Genomic DNA, 24,122 nt, shown 5'->3' with positions numbered 1-24,122 from the left:
AAGGAAGTCATATTCTCAATTGCAGAAGTTAATCTGGTTGGTTTGGGTTGTTTTTGTGGAGTCTGGTTTTGTGTGTTTTAAATTTTTTTACTCGTGTGCTTTAATATTTTAGCAATTAATTACACTATTATTTTGGCAAGGTGAAAAAAATGGTTCTAGCCTTACATAAAATCATCAGATGAAGATGACTGCCACAGGCCAACTTTCCAGTTAGTAACAACAGTATTCTGCACTATGTCCATGCTCTGCCAGACACGAGTTCACTGTTAACTACACACGGAGAAAGATTCTCAAGTGCAAGTCAGTGCACCTTTATGCTCTGCAGACTCAGCATCTGTGCCTGCAGCTCATAATTTTTAGTATGAAGATCCGCTCTTGCTTCATGCTAATTTATAACAGGGGCATTATTAGTTAGATTTCGGTCTCACTTGGAAATGTCATCATTGGGATGTACTGTGTTTCCTTCCTACCTTTGCTTCCTGTTCAAATGCGAGTTGTGTAGCAACATTATCACAATGTATACACATTGTGGAGAGTCTGATGTTGAGTAACTGAACAGCTTCCTTCCCTTTTATTGCCCCCCATGCACTAGAGTATTCAGTTCAAAAGACTAAGAGATCACCACATATATACCTGGAACTGAGTAAGACTAGCGAGGAAGTTGTGTTTTCATCACTTCAGAGACAAGGCCCACTAAATTAATCCACTTCAATGTTAGTAAGATAACAATTCCTACTTGCTGGGAAAGTGCAAAAAGGAATTGCATCCTCCACCCAGTGGCACCTCCTCCTCTCAAACTGCTGCTCCGGGTCAGAATCACTTAGCATGGAAAGAAGAAAAGGTACTGACTGGCAAATGACATCTTACTACAAGATCAAACTAATCCCGTGTACTTAAAATACATCATCCAAATCACTATTGAGATTTGCAGTAAATACCAACAGAAGGCAAAGTTCACAAAGTAGGCTGGAGTGTAATGCTCACATTTCATATTAAAGCAGCCAAATTAAACAGGACTCAAAACAACTATCCAGGGATTCTAATGGCAATAAGTGTGCTTTAATCTTCAAATAAAGCACTTTCACCAATAACTTTACCCCACAAGCAGGAACAAAACTACGGCTAAATATGAAAAGTAGTAGCAGGCTGATTGATGTGCAGAGCTTCCTTAAGGACTAAAGCAGCTGAAAAGAGGAAAATTTTGTCTAGCTTGTTTTGGGGTACTGTTGCACAATTTGTTGAAAGTTAATGAAAAATGTATACTCTATCACTTTCAAACTAAAAAAGGAACAAATCCTAGAAAATAAAGATACTTCTTGCCTATTTGTACTCTAACAGAATAGTGGCCCCTTCCACCCACACAAGCTTTTCAACTTCAGAGAATAAACCAAACATAGGTAGCCAAGAGAAGATGACAGTGGGAAAAACACAGTAATAATTGTGGTGAGACTCCATATTCAGTCTCAAGGCGCATAATTGATCATTTCAAAGTATTTAAAATAAAAGTTGACATTTCGCCAACACCATTCGTGGTAATGACTACCTGACTGAGGACCTTGTGGCCATCTCAGAAGAGAAAAAATATGATAAAGGATTTACTAGAAGATGAATGGTACCCTCACAGGTTAGTTCACATAAACTGTACAGGCAATGACAACATGTGTACAAGCAGTGATGTTTTTTATCAGTTCTTCAGTTATGCAAAGATTTTTTCAAATAAATTTAATCACAACCAATACAAACACCAGTTATTACTCTTTACACTAAGAACCACCTAATAAATCAGGTTTAAAGTTACAGTAAACCGTATTTTGACATACTATTTCAAGTCCAACTTACTAGAAACTGGACAGAAGAATGTAAGCCATTTTAGAAATCAGAACTGAAGTAAACTAAAATCACTTTACACTTTCCTTAGACCACTGCACATGGGATATTTAAAGATAGCATAAACTGTAAAAAAGGGAGTCAATATTAGTCTCATTATCTTTTATATTCAGTGTCCCAAAGTCTTCCACGCTTACAGAAAACAATAGGAAGCGTGGTTGCCCTCTCTTCTAGTAGATTTCTGGACAGTAGACATAATAGCTAGTTAAGTAATGAATATGCTGACCATAATTTTTGACAATAATAAACTATAATTTAGAAAAACACTGCACTGTTGCCTCACAGGTTTAACTGAAAAAGCAGTAGTCAATTAAATGTTTAAAAAGTCTTTCAGAATTGGGTGTCAGTTTGCTGTCTTTTTGAGGATGAAGTTCTATATCGGATCCATCCAAAACAAGGTCAAAATGAACTGTATGCTACAACACATATTTTGCGTTTATAATACTTTATTGGCAGTGATGTACACTTTTGCTTAATGTATGACACTACTTTGACATTCTCATTAACAAAGAGATATAGCAATCAAAATGGGAACTTACCCCCTCATTCTCTCTGTGTGGATTCAGCCTACTATACACAGCTTCAATAATATTACGCCTAAAAAGAGAAGTTTTAAAAAAATTAAGCACAACAAAGGATTTCAAAACATGGAAAACTTAAGAAGTTTGAGCACAGTAATAATTTCAAAGTGTTTAAGATGTTTTACCTTTAACCTGCCTCTTAAAAAGATGAAGCCCACTCTCAGTGTCTCCAATCATTTTCAATATGATGTTTGGGGATTTAGCAGTAAGTCAGGATTCATAAAGACTAAGCAAGGCAAAACATTTTCTTACATTACCCTCCCTACAGTCTACCCCTTTACATCTTCAGAAGTTCCAGCTGCATAGTCAGATTTTGCCAAGAGTAACATTTAAATCTATATTTTCCTTATTATAGCAAAATTCTTCAAGTTTGCTGTTTTTCTTGCCTTATTTCTGGATGTGGAACTTGAAGACAGTTGGGTTTTCCCCCATTTTTATTACGTATACAGAGGTTACTACTTGCCTATGAACTTCTGAAGTGTGGTGGCCAGAGTATACAACCTCTGAGATGTGTTGTCTAGTGTATATTCACACTGTAGAAATTAAAACCCGAATGCTAGACTTTTTTCTGGCAGTGCCATTTAAGGCCACACCTTCACAGGAAGGCAAAACAAGCACAAAAACCCTCTCAAAAAATAAACCCCAAAGTATAAACAGACTTTTGAGAGGAAAAAGGTTATGTCCCTACATCTTCAAATTGTAGTAAGAATTGGGAAATGTTCTCAGGTATATACAAGTAAAATAGATATGATCAAAGTTATTGACAACTTCAACAAAAAAAGAACAGCTACATGAACTAAGACTCTCAAGTCTGGAAGTGGCCAAGATCTATAAAAATGATGTCTTACAGAATGTGGATAAACACTGACTGTTGACTCTTCCAAACAAAGAGCACAAGGGTGTCCAATGAAGACAGCAGCAAATGTCTCAAAAATACAGTGATGACTCTTGATGCAACAGAACTTTCTGCCCCAGAATACTGAGGATGGTAAAAGTTTGATGAGGCTCCTTCTGAACGTATTTAACTTCATGGAAGGGAAATTCTAAGTCAAAGTACATAAACTACCTCAAGATCAGAAAGTACCTCAGCTGTAAGAAGATGAACACAGAAATAATAATAATAGGGGAAGTATTTTACATTTTTTTCTGGTTTTATGTTCTTCCCTAGGCATCTACTTTCAGCTATTCTGTGGACAAGACACAGAGCTAGAATGATCCTTGGTCTGATCTAGTATGACAAGGTTCTTATGTTCACACCATTGAAGCAAAAGCACACTCAAAACAGAAGAGTTTGGTTTTTCAATGGAATGTTGCAAGTATTTCGACTTCTGAGACAAAGCAATAAATCAGGTAATGTCAATATCTAGCGTCCAGCATCAGAATGTATTTTTCCAGTCATGATCCAGCATTTAAAACAGTACCTGGGAGATGGTATGCAGACCAGTGAATGCAAGGGTGACCACTGACCTACAACACTGAAAAGCCATCGTGCTATCATGTGTTCGGAGGCACTATATGTCGATGATGAAATCGGCATTTATCTAGACACACCACACCAAGACAAGCAGAAGGCAAGCACAACAGATACACCTGACAACTCGCAGCCTCAAGACTGGTGAATATGCAATTTGTGCTTGTTCACATACAAAGGTTTTGGGCTGTGTCTGAATGAAAGGAAAGAAGTTCAGAATTAAATTGATAGTAGCACTTTCAAAAATTATGTCCAATATGAAAAGTCCATAGAAGAACACAACTTCTCCAAGGGCACATCAGTTAGTCAATCAGTTAAAGTCTCCCAGGGGAGATTCAGACTGGATATTAGGAAAAAGTTCTTTACTGAGAGAGTGGTAACACAGTGGAATAGACTGCCCAGGGGGGTGGTGGAGTCACCCTCCCTGGAGGTATTCAAGGAGCATGTGGATGTGGCATTGTGGGACGTGGCTTGATGGGCATGGTGCTGTGTGGTGTGGGTGGGGTTTTTGTTGGGTTGGGTTTTTTTTGTGGTGGTTAATGGTTGGACTTGATGATCTTACAGGTCTTTTCCAACCTTAGTGATTCTGTGATTCTGTAATTCTGGAAGGGTTGCATGGCTGAGCTAGCATGGGATCCATCAGCACTGATGGAAGATTTTTCTAGAGAAAAGAAACTGAATGTTTATGCACATGATACAGGAAAGGGTTCTTTCCATTTAGTTCCACATTTAGTGATGGTGGAATGCCACAATTCTGACCAGATGTCAGTACTATGGACAGCAATGGTACCTCACACCAATGTAACAAAACACCTAGACAATCCAAGCAAGGCTGCCACAGAAGCAGCAGATAGCCATTGCAGAAAGTTTAAATCAGACTTAAAACTCAAGCCTTTGGGAATTTTCTTTGCAATTCACTTTTCTTTCTTTGAACAGCATAATTCTTTGTACTTTCCTTTGAAGGGAAAATTCAGGAGCAAGACGTTGTGTGGAAATACTAATGCCCAAGTGACCAGGTGGCTCAGAACGGTTTTCTTCAGCAACAAGTGACCATTCTTTTTGGCAGCATTTGAAGTTACAGGGGGACTCGAGTCAAGCCAGAAGCCAGTCTTTGAAGAGTAAGATTTTTAAACAATAAAACACCACCACCAGGTGACCACAGCAGAGTTGACACCTTTAGATCTCCTGTCTCAGTACAGGCTTCTACAGAAGTGAGATGTTTGAAGGAAGTATACAGTCTCAGCAGAAGCGGAGCTACTTCAGAGGTTCCTATGGCTTGCAGACATAGTCTCGTCAAGGTAACATGGCGTTGTGTTTCTCCAGCTCCAGCATACTAAAAACCAAGAGCAACTATAACTGGTGCTAAAACCAAGGATGTCAGCCACAGACAAGCTCTTTCTGAAACCTATTTGAGCCAGGTCTTGGAGTTCAAACAGAAGGACAAAGTGTGAATTCTTCATGTGCTGGTAACATCGCAGGATAAGGATCTCAAGACAAAGAATATTCTCTTGTTAGGACAGAAGTTTTAAGTTACATGGTATATGGTTTTGGGTTGTGTAGTCGTATTTTTTCAAAAAACTTCTATTCAGGAGCTCAATCCTGCAACTAAAGTTAACTAAACACATCACTGCCTGTCTTTGTCTTAAGTTTGAAGGCCAAGAAAAAGTTACTCAATACTGTATGACGTTCTCTTAAAAGAAGCTGCAGGTATACCTCCTGAAGTCAGTTTTCTGTAACGCAGGACTTAAAGTCAAAATGGAGAGAAAGGCATCAAAAGGCAAATTCTGAACCTAAGCCCATTAAAAATGTAACCTGGGTCACAATAAATTAAAACAGAATTTATATGCAAAGGTTTCACAATAACGAAGCAGTACATGATGCAGTTATTAATGAGCAAAGCAACAGAACACATCAACTCATTCAACAGTTGGGAAGCACTAAGAAGAATAGGCACACCACAACTTCTTTGAATGCCTGGAACGCACACAAGTGGAGAAAAAGGCCCAGAATGTACAGGTACTTTCAAGGCTAGGAAAAAAAATAATCATGGCAAACAGTGCTCATTAATAAGTACACACAATGAAAATAGATGTATACACAAGTGCTCAGAGGACAAGACTTCATATTTTGAAAAATACAAAGATTCCAGAAGCAACGTGACCTATGCCAGGGAGCAATAATGGGTCCCACTATTTGAGGAATTCTAGATTAACAATTGTTTATGCAATCCTAAATTCTGTTCATTAAAATCCTTGAATTATAGGTTGTTAGAACATCACCATTAGCCTCCCCAGAAAACCAGTGTAATTTCTGAATGTTTATTTCAGTTGTTTTAAAATGCATATCCTAGTTCAATATTCTTGCTTATCTAACATTCAGTTTAAGACTAAACAAACAAAAACACTTTTCTTATGAGAATGTTTGCTGAGCAAACAAGCATTGAACCAAACTTATAATGGACACTAGGTGGTGGAGGGTACATGACATCCAGATATTCCAGTTACATTATTGATAGTTCTTAACAAATGTAAAGCAGTAAAAAGCCAAGAATAAATATTTTTTATTTTTTAAAATGGCAATATGGAAATAGCAAACTAGCATGTTATGTACCAGAATATAATCAATCTCTTTCCTCTTACTGTTCTGGAATGGGAATGGTGAGACACAAATGTTTATGTAGTGCAAAAGTTAAACTAGCTTAAAATATAAAAATTTTTTTAATTTGAGTATAGCTCTTACAATAAGAAAGCTTTAAAACATTTAAATAAAAGTATTTGTTTCAGTGAACTAAACAGTTCAAGACATTCTAGTACTGTACTCACTTGCCAGCTAAACCACCTCCTGGTGGTAAATTAGGGATATTCTCCGCAGTTAAAATACGAATAACATGAGCAAGATCAGGCATTCCTTCTTCAGCCGATTTTTCCATAATTTCTAATATAAGAACAGAAGAAGTCCTTAGATTACTGAATTAACACCACCCATTCCTTAAGACACTAAAATACAAGTTACTATAACTTTTTAGCAGAGACATTATGAAAAAATTACATGTAAACAGGAAAACATTCTTTCATTTTAGGTACACAATCTTTGCATGGTGGAACAGAACTATTCAAACCCATAGCCTGCCTTTCCAGTATACTTCTAGCCATTCTCCCTCAGAGAAACTCAGAAGCAGACTGTGAACTGGATGAAATATCCTGGAGACAGCAGCCTTTTCTCTTTCAAAAAGATGACAGCTAAGAGTCTGTTTCAGTTACCTTCCCGCTGCATTGCGACACATACTCAGAAGTTACATACCATAAAGCCAATGCTTCCCAGGAATTCAGTCATGCTTCATTGTGAGTAACACCTTTAATTGTCAAAGGCCTGAATCTCCAATGCATAAACACGAAGACTGTCATGCAATAAAGAGGCATATGCAATGGCCCATTATTGCTCAAGTGGCCAAAACAGAATATAGAACTGACAACGAATAATTCATAATATGGTATTCCATTTGCAAAGCAGAAGTATCACACAAGTCCAGTGCTAGTAATTTCTTCTGCCTTGGAAAAAGAACTGCCTAAACTGAAGTAAATCTTCACATGTTCTTATTCATCAAAGCTGCTCTACAGCGAATGCGTAATAGCTGTGTATACATTCACATAGGCATAACACTACCAGCTTCCAGTCGTCAACCTCCAGTCATTCAACTACTACCATGGCAGAAAAAGGTTCCCTAAGTCATCTAGAAATCATAGTTGTATGCATCACGTTTTTAAGACAGACTTTTTTTCTCTGAAAAACAACCAAATAAAGGAATGGAGTGCTATTTCCTGTCGACATGGTTGTAGGTAAAAATTCTTTGTTTGAGCCACAAAACAAAAGAATTAAGACAAATTAATCCTCTCAAATATCATCCTAAAAAAAACTTCAGTCAGTCTGTATCTTGGCTACTATCCAAAGACAAACAAATCACTTAAATTTCTTGCAATCAATCGATTATATTCTGCATGCCTGATTTGGAGCCTGCAACTAAAGCCAGAAGCAGCTACAATTTGAGTTTAAGTTAGTAGAAAAGCACATCCCTTAGCTACTTTAAACACTGCACCCCAAGCTTCCTGGTATTTAAACCTCTCTTGATGTCGGTCACCTATCTAGAAAGCAAGAGATATGCAGGCTTCTCTCAGGAGTCCTTGTCTCAGGACTACTAAAAACAAAGTTCTTGCAAGGTACTAATTTACTCTGTATCAGGGAGATCTGCAGGAAAGCCCCCCAAAAGCAGTTCTACTTTTAGAATAGTTTTACTACCCTGTAACAAATAAGGCACTATGCTTCTAAGCCCCAATTTTAAGTCAGCACCATACAATCTCTGCAATGAATATTCTAGGTACACTACTACTAGAAGTGATTAAGCATTCTTCCAATAAACTTTATGTATATTATCACACATCCGTCCATTCAGAATGAATCATGGCTAGCAAAGGAAATGACAGCTGAATACGTATGCTTGAATCTTAGGATTTTGATCACTTTTTCCATACACATTCACACAAATCAGCCACAAGTCCTCTTATACTTTGCATCCAATGTGCAGTTCTACCTAGTTAGAAGTAGATTGTACCACTATAATACAATTTTGCTGAGTCACATCTGATAGGACATGTCTTATGCATATACTGCTTTTTATACCAAAAGCATGTCTGGTTCTGTACATACTAAAAGTAGACAAATAGCAAGAATTAATAAGAAGAAAGGCTACAGAAGTAAGCAATTACTAAAAATTAATGCAAGCCTAAGATTTTTGTATCTTCTTAAAAGGGAATTAAAGCAATCACAACTAAGGTTTGCTGCATATTTCTTGGTACTGGAAACTTTTACTTTATACTGTATAACTACTTCTCAGGGAGTGCTGAACTGAACCAAACACATCTCTCCATTTCTAGAAGGTGCCAAATCAGGAATTCTGACCATCTCCTATTTCTTTTCCTGATATTAGGGTAAATAATTTCATCCAGAACATGTCCCCTCTCCAAAAAAAAAAAAAGCTTCCTAGTGGAAAACCCAAGAATAAAGCAAATGACCAAGCATGACCTTTTTTCATTACACATCAGTTAGCAGATACACACTGTGGATTTGTTTGACAAAGGCCATTAGAGAAAGAAAACAAATGTTTTCAGAAATAGATTTATAGGCATTTACACTGTTTACACCTTCATCTCTATGATGTTAATAATAACCCTGAAATTAATTTTTTTCCCCTGAATGTGCAAAACACAATTGCAGAAACTTTTACATCTGCATTGCTAATATAATTCAGACACTTTAAGAATAATTTCCTGATATTATCATATATGCAAATCCATGAAAGTCCACTACGAAGTCTACTGCTTTATTCCTAAAATACTTTTCACTAAAAGCTCAACACCTAACTCAGAGATAAGCATTTTGAAACTTCAGACAAAATTTTGTTTCAATTTTATATAATGTAAACCCCCAACCAGACAGCGTTACAAATTTTCCATGTTCCAGCATCTCCTTTGATTTCCAGCTATAAGATGACAAATCAGTTTTATATACAGTATATATTCCACATACATAAAGTGCAGCATCCAACTCACTGTATTAACTCAGTGTTCATCTACTATTAAGACTGTTTAAGCCTACATAGAACATATGCCCCTACTTATGATTTGGGGGGTTAGTGGTTTTGGGGTTTTTTTTGTTGCTATGGGGTTTGGTTTTTTTTTTTTTTAACCTGCATGTCTAATACACCCCTTCAAATAAACTGAAGTATATCAGAGAATTGAATTGACTTCTGTGCCTAGTTTTCTCTTCCTGTGACCAAACTTTGGATCTCCAAAAAACCAGAGAAAAATACAGAATAGAAAGTAGCATTTGAAAGTGGCAGTAAGAAAAGACTGACCTAGCATAACTTAACTACTGTCCAACACCTGCATTACTTTGGAAATTAAACAATTAAGTGACTCAAAACAGAAGCACGGCTGTGCTCACCATCATAAACGGCTCAATCACAAGCTACTGACTACAACCTCATAAGTGTTTGAGAATACTCTTGAATGGGCAGCTTTGGAATGCAGTTATACACATTCTGTCAAGCTCAAGACCCAAACTACCAAATGAGCTTTGGTATACAGTTCTTCCACTAGAAATCTCTGTAAACTATCACTTGCTGAGTTTGTTTTTTTAATAACTCTGTTAAAACAAAAACTCTGTTTTGGTATTAAAACAATAATTCTCTTTTGTTTTAATAACTCTGGAAAAATCTTATGGAACTACTAACTCAACTAATTGTACAAATACACAGGATCTCAGCATCCTACTTGGGAATGTACAAAGACAGACTACAAATATTACATGTGTAAGTATTAAACTGCTTTTGAACACAGATTTTGCTATCTTTTTAAAACAAAAGCATGCCTCAAACAATGCCTTTCTCTACAGGCCATAGCTTAAAATGCTCAAGCATAGCAGTGAAAAAAACCTGTTGTCTAAAAGGTTTGTTGGGTTAGTCCAGTCAGCTTGAAATTTAAGATCCACAAGAGAACAGAAAAATAGTCCATATTGAACAGCGTACATTCATTAAGAACAAATACCACTGATCAAACTAAAATTGCTTCAGGAAGCCTCAAAGGATTTTATACTAAGTGCCAACATTGCCCTGATTTAAATTAGTCACTCACTGAAAGACGAGAGTATCTAAAAGCACTCATAGCTTGTATTTTTGACAACATCTCCATCTTTGCAGCTTAGTAGTTCTAAGACAAGCTGATTTTTTTCAGAATGTTTTTACTACAGCTATAAATAAAATACTTATTAGCTATCAACCAACTGCACACAACTTGTGAGCTGTTAATTCTTTAACAGCTTAAGAAACATTGTTGCACAAAATAATTTAACATTAACAAAGTCCATTATTTGCCTTTTGAAAGGAACAGTCATCAACAGTCTGGTATTTTAAACATTAATAAATCTACTACAGATTCTCACTATATACAATCACTTGCTGTAACTGAACATAGGTTCTTGGCCTTAGCTGCCTACCTTACCATGTTCAGAGCCTCAAAACACATCAGAACTACAAAAAAATTGTAACGTATATACTTACCTGAAGATGACTACCCAACTATATTTAGATTACATCTAAAGAAATAAAACTTCTGTCTTTTGGAAATAACTAGAAAAGATGATCAAATCTCTATTATCAACATCGCAACTTATCTACCAGCCTTTAAGTTTTTAGAATTAAAGGCAGATTAAACCTTTCAGGCACAGCTCTTATGCACTGTTTTCAACTACACTTAGTCTAAAGATGAATGCAAAACTGATTATGGCAGTTGTCCCTTCCTGATCAAAAAGATGTTCCCACCTTCCAAAACTTTTCCTTACTACACCAACACTTGAGATCATGCTCTCTCCCGCACTTTTTTTTTTTAAGGTAAAAGTATTTCTGCTCACTACTTAAACTTTTAATTGGTCCACTTGTTTAAAAGAATCCAGCATCTTTCCAAACAATTCTCCCCATGCTGCTTAGTGGTTTGAAACGTTTTGTTAAAGCTCCTCTGTATCATTTCTGAACTAATAACACTCAAGGCACAAATGTAAGGTAAAAATTGCAGACCAATAACTCTTCTCTTTTAAATTAAGGAGACAGTGTCGAAACGACAAGTTCATAGAATTTATTATGAATGCAAAAAGAAAACAGGTAAATATTTCAAGTTCTGAAGTACCTCTCCTTTGTTTTCTCCAGTTCTTGACAGAATTTCCTCAAATATGCTAACTCTCATTCCTTGCTAAATACTTGACATTTAAAGGCCTTGCACTCTGTCCAATTAGCAGAACACAGAATGACACAGGGAACTCATGCAGAAAAAAAAATTTTAAAAAAACTAAAAAAAACCCAAACAAGAAGAGCTGAAGCAGCAGAAGTCCAAGCTTTGAAGCCACTCACTTCTCTGGGACACTTAAGCTTAACAATCATTTTGAGTTACATTTGGAATGGCTCTGCATCAGTTCAGACTGCAAACTCTCCACTTGTTTTTGATGTGTGTAGTATTTCTTAAATATGACAATATAGATAAAATACATTTCTGCTAAGAAGTTAATTCGATACATTAAAGTAGTAACTCAATTATGCTACAATACTGCATTGTTACTTGCAAATAGTGCTTCCTGTATCAGTCTCAGTTAATCCAGTCACTGATCAGAAGTTATTTGGCAGCTTTTCTATTAGTCTTCTTAACATTCACTTATGAAAGCAATAAAATACATGCAGTTCCATACATTTTTTACCTATTTTCTAACAGAGAGGAGCCACCAAGCAGCTGGGAATACCACCACTGTGTGCACACCTGACACTGTCAGTGAAAGTAACTGTTCCTGGCTCTCCCCCAGACCCTATTAACAGCTCATGTATTCTACTCAGACATAGAAAGATAATAGGTATTTATCTTAACTAGTGTCATCTAGGAAGCCTGGGATGTAAGCCAATTTCTGAGAAACATGCCTAGAGTTAGCACTTGAAGTGACCATTATCTCTCTCTAATCTCAACAGAAACTACAAACATGCAAGCCATTTCAATTCAGATCCCATTTAAACAAGAGGGAAAGACACCACACATAACGCCAGCCCAGCACATTCAGAGATAACTTGTATCATGGCCTGGAGTCCTTCTTATATGTATTTAAAAATTAAGGTTTGTTACATCAACTATCTAGTTTACTGGGACACTGACACAAACACAAAAAAATTTCTACATTTGCCTCATTTGATTAAGAGTGCAATAAAAAAGGTATCTAGACAAAGAACATGAGTGATTTGCACAGCTGTTTCACACAAATGAAAAATTAAATGATAAAATATCTACAGTAAGTGTAGAAAAGTACCATCAGGACAGCAGTACTATGGTATAAAGTTAAACCATGGGTCTCGGCACCTGGAACAAATACATCCAAGAAGGCTACACAACTCATTATCCATCTACAAAGGGACCACCACTTCAAGAAGCACAGTTAAACTTGGAGCTAGTTATCAGAATATTCTAGTCCAGGCCTGAAACAAATCAAGAAAGAGTACAAGTTATGTCAGCCAGCTTTCTCTTCAGTAAACACTTTCCTTCCTTGAATACTGTTGCTATAACTGATAGCTCCAACAAATGGGTTAATAAGCTGCATCACCGTAAGTGGGTGACAGTGCTTCAGTACTCTTCTGATGAGATTACAGAAGTTTAAAGAATCATAACCAGGCTTTCAAAACGTCTGATGACTGCTTCTCTCCGATTATGCTACTTCACAGTATCATCCTAGCAACATTTGTAACAGCAAGGCAAACTATTCCAAGAACTCAGTTATTTTCATGCCTGGGTTGCTTCTGCAAAAACCTGTGCCAACATTAAGAACAATATTATAGAAAAAGCAAACATTCAACATCAACCCTGAACTTCAGTCAATTCTACCAAAACTGAGCTATAGCTGGATCACTAGAATAATTGAGAAGACTGAAGAGACCAGGAGGCCACTACATGTAGCTGTCATCAGACATTAGAACAGCCTTAACCAGTGATAAAAAATTTTTAAATTAGAAGCAACAGTTTGAAAGCCTGTTTCAAATGTCAGTTTTTCTGACATTAAGAACACTGCAGAAAAGGAATAAATATCTAAGTGCAAGCCTTTCATTCGTAGTCAACCTAACCTTCCTTTAACTGTTCCTGCTTAAGGGAAGAAGTTGAATTTAACCTTTTGGATAAGTAAAGAGTTATAAAATCAGTGAGTAAATGAAACTGGTTAGGAAATAAGTTTAGTCCTCCATGAAAGTTCTCGATGACTATATGATTTTTATTCACACATACACAGGAACTTGGTAAGCACGCAGAATCCAAAGGGATAATTTAAGGCTCTTGCATTCACAGGTATTTTAATCATTTATACTCTCAAGTTTTTGCAAAAGCGCATTTAAAAAAGTTGGTGCAAAAAAATAACTCACAGCTGTGTTAAATAGAAGCAGTTAAAAAAGCTTGGATAATTAGGCTAATAAGTTGTCCCTTCATGAAAACCCAATACAGCTTTTTCTTTTTGTCAAAAACTTTCACAAAAAAGGAAACAAGTATCACAAGTATCCCTTTTAATATAAGACATTATCAATATCACATATTACTTAGCTACACTCTGCCAGGTCAGTGCTTGCATTTTGACCTGTAAAGACAAAAGTAAAAACCTAAAGCTCACATTAAGAAAATGCTTGCGGAATACCAGGATAAAACTAACCACACGGCTTAAAACATTTTTCCTGACACACAAAAATTCTGAGTTGTAACCAGGCCTGAATTTGGCCCAACATATACTGGCATGATGGCTTTCAGGGTTTTGTTTTCATGCTCAAAGTTTTGACAGCATTTCTAGTGAACAAAATGGATTTCTTACCTTCAACCCGTGATTCCAAGTACTTATCCAACTCGGCATCTTTTTTCACTGCCTCATCTGAGACCTTAGGAGCATTTGAAAAACAAACTAGTACGATACTCATGTTATCACGACTCCCCTATATGACAAAGAAAAAAGAAGAGTTAGGATCTTTAGTCTTATTTTTCATTTTTCTATTCTAGTCACATTTTCACTTGTTCCAAATACAGTACTATACATACACCTGGGAAAAAAAACAACCTTGCAATAAACCTGTGCTTTGATTAATAAGAACCTCTAAGTTTCCCAACTAAACTACTCACTCAAATGAATTTTACTGGTTTTTATTGTACATTCTTAGTTTTCAAGTTTAAAGCATTTAATGGACTTATTTACATGTCAACTGTTTAAAAGTAATATCAAGAAAACAGGTCAGAAATTAGACGGTAATTTAATATTACCTTAAGCCAAGGTAAAAAACAACTCATGCTGCAAAATGAAATGCAGAATACTTATCCCAGACTATTAGAATAGCTAGTTCCAGCTACTAATTTATTTAGTTTGAGAGCATTCATATAAGACATTACATTCTTTATGAGTCTGTTTATCAGAATGCACCTGTGTCATACACAGCACCTTGAAGAAAGTAAGTACAAAATATGAATTCATTTAGTATGGCCAAGCTGACCTTATAGACTATCATGTTCTCAGCAGTATCAGCCAATGGCTTTTTTGGATACCAATTTTAATGTCAGTTCTTCACTTGTAAGCTCCGATACCACTTTCCTGCTCATATTTAATTTTCAAAATTATAATCCACAGCCAAATTTAAAAACACATTGTCTAAGTCTCTTCCAAGGAGATCCAGCAGAACCATAATTTAAACTCCTGGTTTGAAATCAAGACCTTAACTTTTTTTGTGTAGAATGTTAAGTGCCATTAGTCACTGCATATTGTTTCTTTGTAAACCCAACCTACTGGTTACTTCCTATCATCTATCACAACAACCACTTCTCCTGAAGAAATTAAGTAGGAAGCCGACATTAGAATAAATTCCTTCGGAAGTACCAGCAGTTATTCTACATTCCCTTTTGTACCACGCATATCGGGACACCTATGTTTTAGAACAGTTAATATTATGTGGTACAATTCACATCCTGAAGACAGAGGACAACATTCTAATACCGTTACAAACTGCAGAGATCTGGGATCTGACTTTGTAAAATAAACATGAGTTCAGGTCTCAGTTTTACTGAAAGTATACTAGAGTGGTTGGTCAGAAAACCCACGGCATTTAAACCAATCCTACAGTGTATGGTATATGCTGGAATACAACCGTATTTCTGAAAAAAATTACTTACCCTTTAGTGTTAAAATTCAGAATTTTAATATCTTCCTCAAAATTGCATGTTAGGTCTGTGGCCTAACGAAGGAACTCTATTTGCACTAGTAGGAGCTGCACTTTTCAGGGAATGCTGGAAACGGTGTATCTATGAAACATTTGTAGACTCACGTGTAGTTGCTCCGAACAGACTCTAAATTTCAGGAGTGCAAGCAAGCTCAGGTGCAAAAGTAATGCTTCTCCATTTAAGCTACAACAATGAGCTGAGGACACCACTTGAGATGACAGACAAACCATACTTTGAAGAGGAGATGGTGCAAACACTGTTTTTATGCAAAGAATATGAACACTGCCCAACTTGAAAAAACAAAGAAACCAAAATACCTTGCACAGAATTTAATAATTTTAAAAATTTTGTATTCGGAAACAAACTTTAGAGCTGGAACTATATGCAAGCATTATTTGAGAAAATAAAACTTTATTTTTGCAATTGCTATCACTTCTCCAGGCGCAAAGGATAAGGCTGTATATTCTTCAGCAAGAATATACAGTCAAATCAGTACAGAAGTTTGAGGGAAGGAAGAGGGAAAAGGAGAAGAGTAGGCCAGGAACTGCTGTTAACACTGTACTCAGCTAAACAGAAGATTATTTTAGAACAGCTGCTTGGAGAAAACAGTTACATACCTTATGTAAACAAGTGTCCACTACCCAATTGCACACTTTTTCCAGGTCATCTGATACTTCAAGTCTAGACTTAACAAATTCACAGAGCTCTTCATTGCTCATTACATCCCAGATTCCATCACAAGCCAAGATGATAAACTCATCTTCTTCTGCCCTTAAAATTTCACAAACCTCAGGCTCTGGAGAAACAAGTTGTTCTGTAGGGCCTTTACCGTCAACACATTTGTAGTCATAGTCCCCCAGAGCTCGAGAAACTGCCAATGAACCATTAACACGCTGAATCATTACACTGCCTCCTGCATTCTGGATTCGCTCTTTCTCCCTTGGGTTGCAAGGTTTGTGATCCTGTGTTGAAAAACAGACTTGTCCATTCCTATAGAGAACAGCACGTGAATCACCACAGTTGATAAAGTATACATGCTCGGGTGAAATCATAACTCCCACTGCTGTTGAGCCACTTCTGTCCATCCCGTTTCTGAGGTCTGAGAAATTGCGCATATACTCATCAATTTTCAAAAAGCCAGTTCTGATTCCACTCTTGACATTTTCCACTGAAGGTTCAAGAGCAGATCCAGGTTTTTCTGTCGCCCTAAAGTCTTCATTGTTAGTGATGTGTTCTAATAAGTGTGTGGAGCAATAATTTGCAACACGAGATCCCGCGTGACCATCATAGACAGCAAAAAAGGACCAGTCCTCTAAGCCATGGGGAATACCTACAACAGCTGTGTGAGCATCTTCCATTTCCACTCTCCATCCCTGCATACTGCTGAGGCCATAACGCAAGCCATTCCCTGCACCATGAGCATTATGTTTTTCAGTTTTTGGTTTATCCAAAAATGCACCCATGTTTATGCAATATTGAATCTGGAAAACAGAGAAGAAAAGTCTTATAAATAAAACCACCACTCCATATAAGCTTTGTTGTCCCTCTTCTGTGTTTCTTCTTTAAAAGAAGTGATAAAGCATGCATGTGTGCAGAAGCAAACAACTATAATGGAGGGAAAATGTAATTAATAAATGACAGGAATGAAGTGTGACCTTACAGACCCCTGTTTGCATTTTTGGTGGGGTGTTGTGTCTTAAAGAGCTACTTCATCAAAATTAAAGGCTCTCCATATGAAAGCAGATTAGTTCACGTACCTTTGTAGCCCTTGCAATTTTGTCACTCTCTGCAGAAACTAATTCATGCTGGAAAAATAACAACCATATGACTCCTATTGTCTTTCCAGTTTTATTGTGGCATGAAGAAAAACTAATACTTCATAAATAAGAACTGACTGGTCTCCCTAGCTTTGCATGTGCTGTGCTACCTCTGTATTCTTGTAAAGCATGGCGAAAGTGACAATAGGGGTATGTAGACCATCTGCCAAAGGAAACAAGAAGGCAAAACCCACTTTGATCCAAGAAAACTTCTTAAGAGAATCCTGTGAATTATACTTAGTCCTCTGTAAAACAACATTTCCATTTTTACCATCCCTAAAAGACATTTATGCGTTTACATGTGATTTTAAAAGTTCAAAAATGCACTGATCTTGATTTTCAGATGTATCCAGTTACCAGATATATGAGCTAAGGGAAGAAAATAATCCACAGAAAGTTAGAAGTTCTTCAATATTTGGAGACCTACGTCAAAATATATGAGAAAGAACCATCTCCAGTGAGCAAGCTTGCAGGTAAAATGTGAGTAATCTGTGTTGAAACTTTAGAGGACTTCTGACTTCCTCTCCTGTACTAGACTACCTTGCACTTTATGAAGTCAGCAGAGAATACATTCTTTAATCCACAGATCCCACAGTACTTTTCTGAGAACTTCAGAAACTCAAATACCACAACCTCTGATCATGCTAAAAATGGTTACCCCACAAAACCCTTAGTGACTGGATGTGAAAATTATAGCAACCTTCATCCAAAAAGAATTTAAGAGAATTCTGCCATGACTGATCCTGAGCAGTCAGTCACTAGGTCTCTGACACACCATTACCCACCAAGCCTGCAGAGTCATGATAATCTAGTTCTTGTTTAAGAGTTTGTTACTAGGTCAGAAAAAGAGGTTAAGAAATCTCTACTTCTGCCATTCTCCTCATCTAAACACATATTCAGCATACACAGCTTACTCTGACAGGAGAGAAAAATAATAGTACAATGCAATGACAAAAAGATTACAGTTAGGTTCTGCAGCCCACCTCCCTTTTTAGGGTAAACTTTAGGACTTTCCTCTAGAGAACTGAAACTTCATACTACCTCTCTGCTACAGTGACCTCCATGAAGTGCCAAGATCTTCAACATTCCACAGACCCCAACAGTTTGCTCACCAGTTATGCCTCTTTTGAAGTGTACCTCCCACTCTTACTTTAATACAAATTTAGACAAACTTCCCCAAATACTGCAGCAGCTCCTTATCAGGTTTACTTTTTAGTCTAGTTTTACTGTCTGTCTTAGTTCAGGTTTAATGGCCTTTGATTCGGGTACTACTAACATTATGCAAAAGGAGCAATGTGGTTCTGTAAGAGACTAAACATCATGTAACTCAATGTACTTTAAAAGAAAAAAAGAAAAAGTAGAGAGAAAGCACCTAGTTAAGCCAAATCAACTGAGAAATGACAGAATTAAAATAGCTCTTATGTTCAAGTACTATGCTATGTTTAATTACAAGTCTTCATGCAATAAAGTCTGACATGGAATAAAACACTAATGAGACTCCAGGTTTACAAAGATTTACCAGAGAAGATGATTTCACAGAATCATTAAGGTTGGAAAAAACCTTTAAGATCATCAAATCCAACTGTAAACCTAACACTGATAAATCCACCACTAAACCATGTCCTTAAGTGCCTCATCCACACATCTTTGAAATACCTCCAGGGATGGTGACTCCACCATCTCCCTCGGCAGCCTGTTCCAATGCTTGACCACAATCACCTAGAAATGCTTAAACAGTCGCCTAGAAATTGAGGCTTTGCATGGACAGTATAAATGCTAACACTGTTCAATTACCGCCTCTAGTTCGGCTATGAGATTTTTGATCATGTCTCCTTTATTAGGGAACTCAACACTTGCGTAACAGTTAGTTGTCTCTATGTACCAGTTTTCTGCTGTCAAGAAGTCTGATGTTATAACACAAGCTTGTACTTAGTAAATAGTCTTAAGTAGCCATTAAAAAAAAAAAAAAGAATTGTGTGACACCAAAGAAAGTGTCCTGAGCCTTTTATATTCTCCAAAATGGGCACTCCATGTAGAAGGTGCACATGTACAAGCTGCAGAATCTATAGTAAAACCAAATTAAAAGAACATGCTCAAAGGTTGTTGCCAATTTGATTTTACTCCATATAAACATAAAAGTAGTCCTCAAACTAGATGTTATGAAGCAAACCCAGAAGTACCAATTTCACAGGTAATGGCACATCGAATACAAACCCACAATTTACAGAATGACTTCAAACCCACATCTAACATTCCTAAAATACTTTCCCTACTTTTCAAAACTTGAAAAGTTGTTAAGCCTTTCAAACACAAACTATCCATCCTAAACTTCCCCCACCTTCCCAATCAGTTCAACTTTATGATATTAATCCAAAGAATTTCATGCACAAGAAACCACAAATATTGTATTTATTCTTTATCTCTTAGTCACCATCTACTGGCCTCTGATTATACTACCTGGGATAGCAAAGATGAAGATAAAACAACTACAGAGCCTCATGTTATGCATTGTAAGCTTCACACTGTAATTTGCAAGCGAAAGTAGTAAGTTACATTCTGCTCACAATTATTTGCATCATTATTCTTCCTTCATCTGAAAAGAATATTTACAACACTGCAAATCAGCGGAAGCAACACAAAGCAACGGAAATGAGGTATTCGTTCCTTAGTGAGATACACAGCCAACCTGCTTTTCACAACCCTTTCTCTTGAGAGATCTGATTTTGCTTTGAAAAAACAAACAAACAAAAAAAGAATGTGTCTAATGGTGTCATAAAAGCAAAGCAAGGCAGTGCTACAAACCCCCACAAACAAGTGCTCTCAGCAACTGATGTTCTCAATTAAGAGCTGAACAAGTTCCACATAGTTCAATAGTTCAGCTAATATCAGTAAAGAAGATTCATGGAAGGATTTTAATAGCTGATGACCACTCATTCACAAGTTACACACAATACAAAGCTATTTTAAAAGCACACAAAAACATTCTTACTGGCAAAGTGTAATATAGGACTGAAATGCTGCCAAAATAACAAAAGTCCTCCAACACTTCAGACCTTGAATGAGATTTCTTTAATTAAGTATGTTCTTACGTTATTGAAATCAAAAGTGTGGAAGAAATCATATGATGAGTAAAGAAAAAAGATCAAAATCTTTCTAATCGCAAAGCCTGTGAGCTCAGTATTGAGTGTTGTGTTTTATATATATATAAAAAAATACTGTTTAAAAAAATACCAAAAGCATATGTTCCACATCTTAGCTTTGCCTATTTCATAAGTAGCTTCCCTTCTTACAGAAATGGAGTAAATGAAAAGAAAGATGATACTATTCAAGATTATATTCTTGATATTCAGATATCCTATTTAACATTACAAATCTTTATTAAAGGGTGCAGAGATTGACTTGCAATCAGCAAGAAAACATTAAGTTTAGGAATCATCTTACGGCTGGTCCTATAAAAGACACCAAACACGTAGAAGAAGAAATCTTTCTATCACTATGTGTATCATGTAGACTATATAAGGCAGCAACTAGTTTGAAGACCAGCTGAAAAAGTCAAGCCATTTCAGTGAGCATGGAAGAAGGAAACAGGGATTTCACTGACTCATTGAAACTCAGGTTTTCAATCAAAATTATCAGTGACAGTAAGGCACAAAGACGACTTAAAATGGATGAAAACCTGCTCTGTTAAAAACTTCATTTTTAACAGTAACAACTTCTAGCATTTTAAAAATACTAGGAAGTTACAGAAAATAACAGGCAAATGACATGGCATACAGGTGAGTACAGTCTATTCCTATGATGTATAATGCACAAATGGAATTTGAACTTCACATCTAGAGTACCACCACACAACTATCTCTAGTAGTAAACTCAGCTGTGTATTTACCTATGTACAAATTAGTTAAGTAAATCAGAGATATTTTGATGAAATTTGGTATCGCACCAAACTCTGTATTTTCAGCAAAGCAGCTTTAAAAAAAAACAAACCAAAACCACCAAACACAACACAACAAACAAAATACTACTTGTTCTCTCCAAAATGAAAGGTTACAAAAAGAAAACAATTCCACTGGAAAAACAGTACCCTGGTACTCACATCTAGTTTCCCCCCTCTTTTAACACCTCAGGCTAGATCAGTAAACAGACTCGAGCACCTAGAAATGGGACTTAACCAAACTGACCTGCAAAAATTCTACAGAAGGCAAAGCCTATTGTAGGTTTAACCTGGTGTTTCCATCTCTTATTTTAAGCATACTAGGCTAGATACAAGTCAATCTTGACACAAGCACCTAGATAATGTTTAAGTCAGATCAGAATTCACAAATTACAGAACCATAGAACTATTCATGTTGGAAGAGACCTCTAGAGCTTATCTAGTCCAAACTCCTACTCAAAGTTCAATCAATATGATATCCAACACCAAAGATGGCTCAGGCTATTCAGATCCTTGTCAAGTTTTGCACATCTCCAAGGATGGATATTCCATAGCATCTGAGCAACCAGTTCATGTCTAACCACATTCATAATGAAAACAGAACTCCCATCAGTGCAACCTGTGTCCTTTGCCTCTTAGTCTTTCATTACACATCTCTGGGAAGAGCATAGCTCTACCTTCTCTATACCCTCCCATTACATAGTTGGAAGACAGCAACTGGATTTACCCCTTGGCCTTTTCTGCTCCAGACTGAAGAAACTCAGCTCTCACCTCTCCTCATACATCACATGCTCCAGCCCCTAGAGTAACAGAGCAGTCGTCTGCTCCACTTGCTCCACTATGTCTATGCCCTTCTTGTACCGGGGGGCCAACACTCCAGACTGTATTCCACACACAGCCACATCAGTTCCAAATAGAGGGAAATAATCACTTCTCCAAACATGCTGGATAAACCTTTTCGAATATGGCCCAAAATTTCATCACTACAGACATTTCCTAATGTTCAACTCGCTTATCCTAGTTGTCTACCAGGACCCCATGGCTCTTCTGCAAAGCTCATTCCTAGATAGTCATCACCCAGCCTGCACCAAGGGACAAGGTTACTGTATTCCAGGTACGTGACTTGATTAAACTTCCTGGGGTTACTATCAGACCATTTGTCCAACCGGTCAAGATCTTTCTATCTACTGTTAAGGCTTACCCTTTGGCTTATTGACCACTCCCCCCAATATGGTATCAAATACACTAAGAGCGAATACTCTTCCACTGTCCAAGTTGTTAATGGAGACTTGATTATGCTTCCTCCTCTCAACATTACTTGAGGGACTTAAGGCATTAAGCCCCAAACATCTTTGTAGAGCAAGATTCAGTCTTAAGAGAAAAAACAGCCAGCAGAGGAACAGATGAAGTGCCCACCTTCAACTAGTAATTTAGTCATGGTTTTAATCAATATATGTAAGCTCAAAAATTCAGTACCCCTTCAGCCTTTGAGATTTAATTTCCAAAGATCACATTTTAAAATGAAATTTAATTGCGTAACACATTAGTTTGAGAAAACAATTTAATTTCCTTCTGGTGAAAATATTTACCCCACATAAGACAATTAGCTGAAACTTTCAAAATCTGGAAGACCATGTCTACTGCAATTCACAAAACTTCCTTGGAAATGGAGAAGGCCTTAGTTCTCATCCATCCTCCACAGACTATTCTTTAAAACACTATATATTCTTCAGATCAAGAATGGAAACCTAGGATTCCCTTCTTCCAATAGTATTCCCATCTCTGGGAAAAATAAAGGAGTAAGAATAATAATTAAAAAAAACCCAATCATTTGGTAAGTGCCAATAATCACCAAGGCTCAAAGGCTTTTGGAAGACCTTTAGAGGGAGAAAATACTGGCCTTTCTCCCTCTCTGGCAATGGAAAAAACTGAATGAGTAGTACACTGCTAAAGCAGCAGCTCTAGCTACTGCTCTACTGTACACTCTTTATCTCTAGTCTTAAATCAATAGCTAAACCATTTCCAAGAGAGTTCAGGGCTGTGAGTTTCTAACAAAAGCTGACATTGCTTTCCCAGGGCAAAACCCTAACCCAAGGCTTACTTCTCTGAAGTCCTAACATATATTCTTCTCTGATGTTTCCTACCTAATACAAATCCTACATGAGGTCCTTATCTCATACACAGGGAACATAAACAATATTCAGGCTCAGGAAACAAAAGACATCTACCCTTTTGAGGTATGGAAGTATGAAGACAAAAGCCATGTCCTCTGACACACAAGAAATATTCGTAATCAGCACCCTTTTCCCCACCACTACACAGCGAAGACTTTCTTTGTTATTAGCTCAGCCATATAGTAAAAGGTCTTAAAATCAGGTCTGTGCATAAGTTCAAATTTCTCTGTTTAAAAGAAAAAGAACCACACCCACTGATTTTCTCCCAAGATCTACTTATAAAATGGCAAATGGTTCTTGCTCAGTTACAAATATCCATGATTTTCTACTACATCATGAAGGGAAAATAGGCAGCTATTTTAAATGAAAAGCATGCTCCTTTCCATATAGATTTATACTTAACAGGAAGAAATATTTACTTGCTGGTTGTCATCAAGGCAGCCAAAAA

General features: G+C 36.8%; 1 protein-coding gene across 3 annotated transcripts in view; it reads right to left on the bottom strand.

Annotated features, from left to right (window-relative positions):
* The window catches only part of PPM1B (protein phosphatase, Mg2+/Mn2+ dependent 1B), a 61,558-nt gene that overhangs the window by 6,920 nt on the left and 30,516 nt on the right, over window positions 1–24,122 (bottom strand). For all 3 annotated transcript variants that reach the window (XM_059829003.1, XM_059829017.1, XM_059829011.1), the window contains 4 exons: window positions 16,367–17,230; window positions 14,362–14,479; window positions 6,762–6,873; window positions 2,427–2,484 (listed from right to left, as the gene is read on the bottom strand). In XM_059829003.1, coding sequence (XP_059684986.1) covers window positions 2,427–2,484; window positions 6,762–6,873; window positions 14,362–14,479; window positions 16,367–17,212 — 1,134 coding nt within the window. In that variant the 5' untranslated portion in view covers window positions 17,213–17,230. The remainder of the gene's footprint in view (window positions 1–2,426; window positions 2,485–6,761; window positions 6,874–14,361; window positions 14,480–16,366; window positions 17,231–24,122) is intronic.

Source organism: Gavia stellata, chromosome 2, assembly GCF_030936135.1.
Source record: "Gavia stellata isolate bGavSte3 chromosome 2, bGavSte3.hap2, whole genome shotgun sequence".
Lineage (NCBI taxonomy): Eukaryota > Metazoa > Chordata > Aves > Gaviiformes > Gaviidae > Gavia > Gavia stellata.
This window is presented reverse-complemented; position numbering and strand designations above follow the sequence as displayed.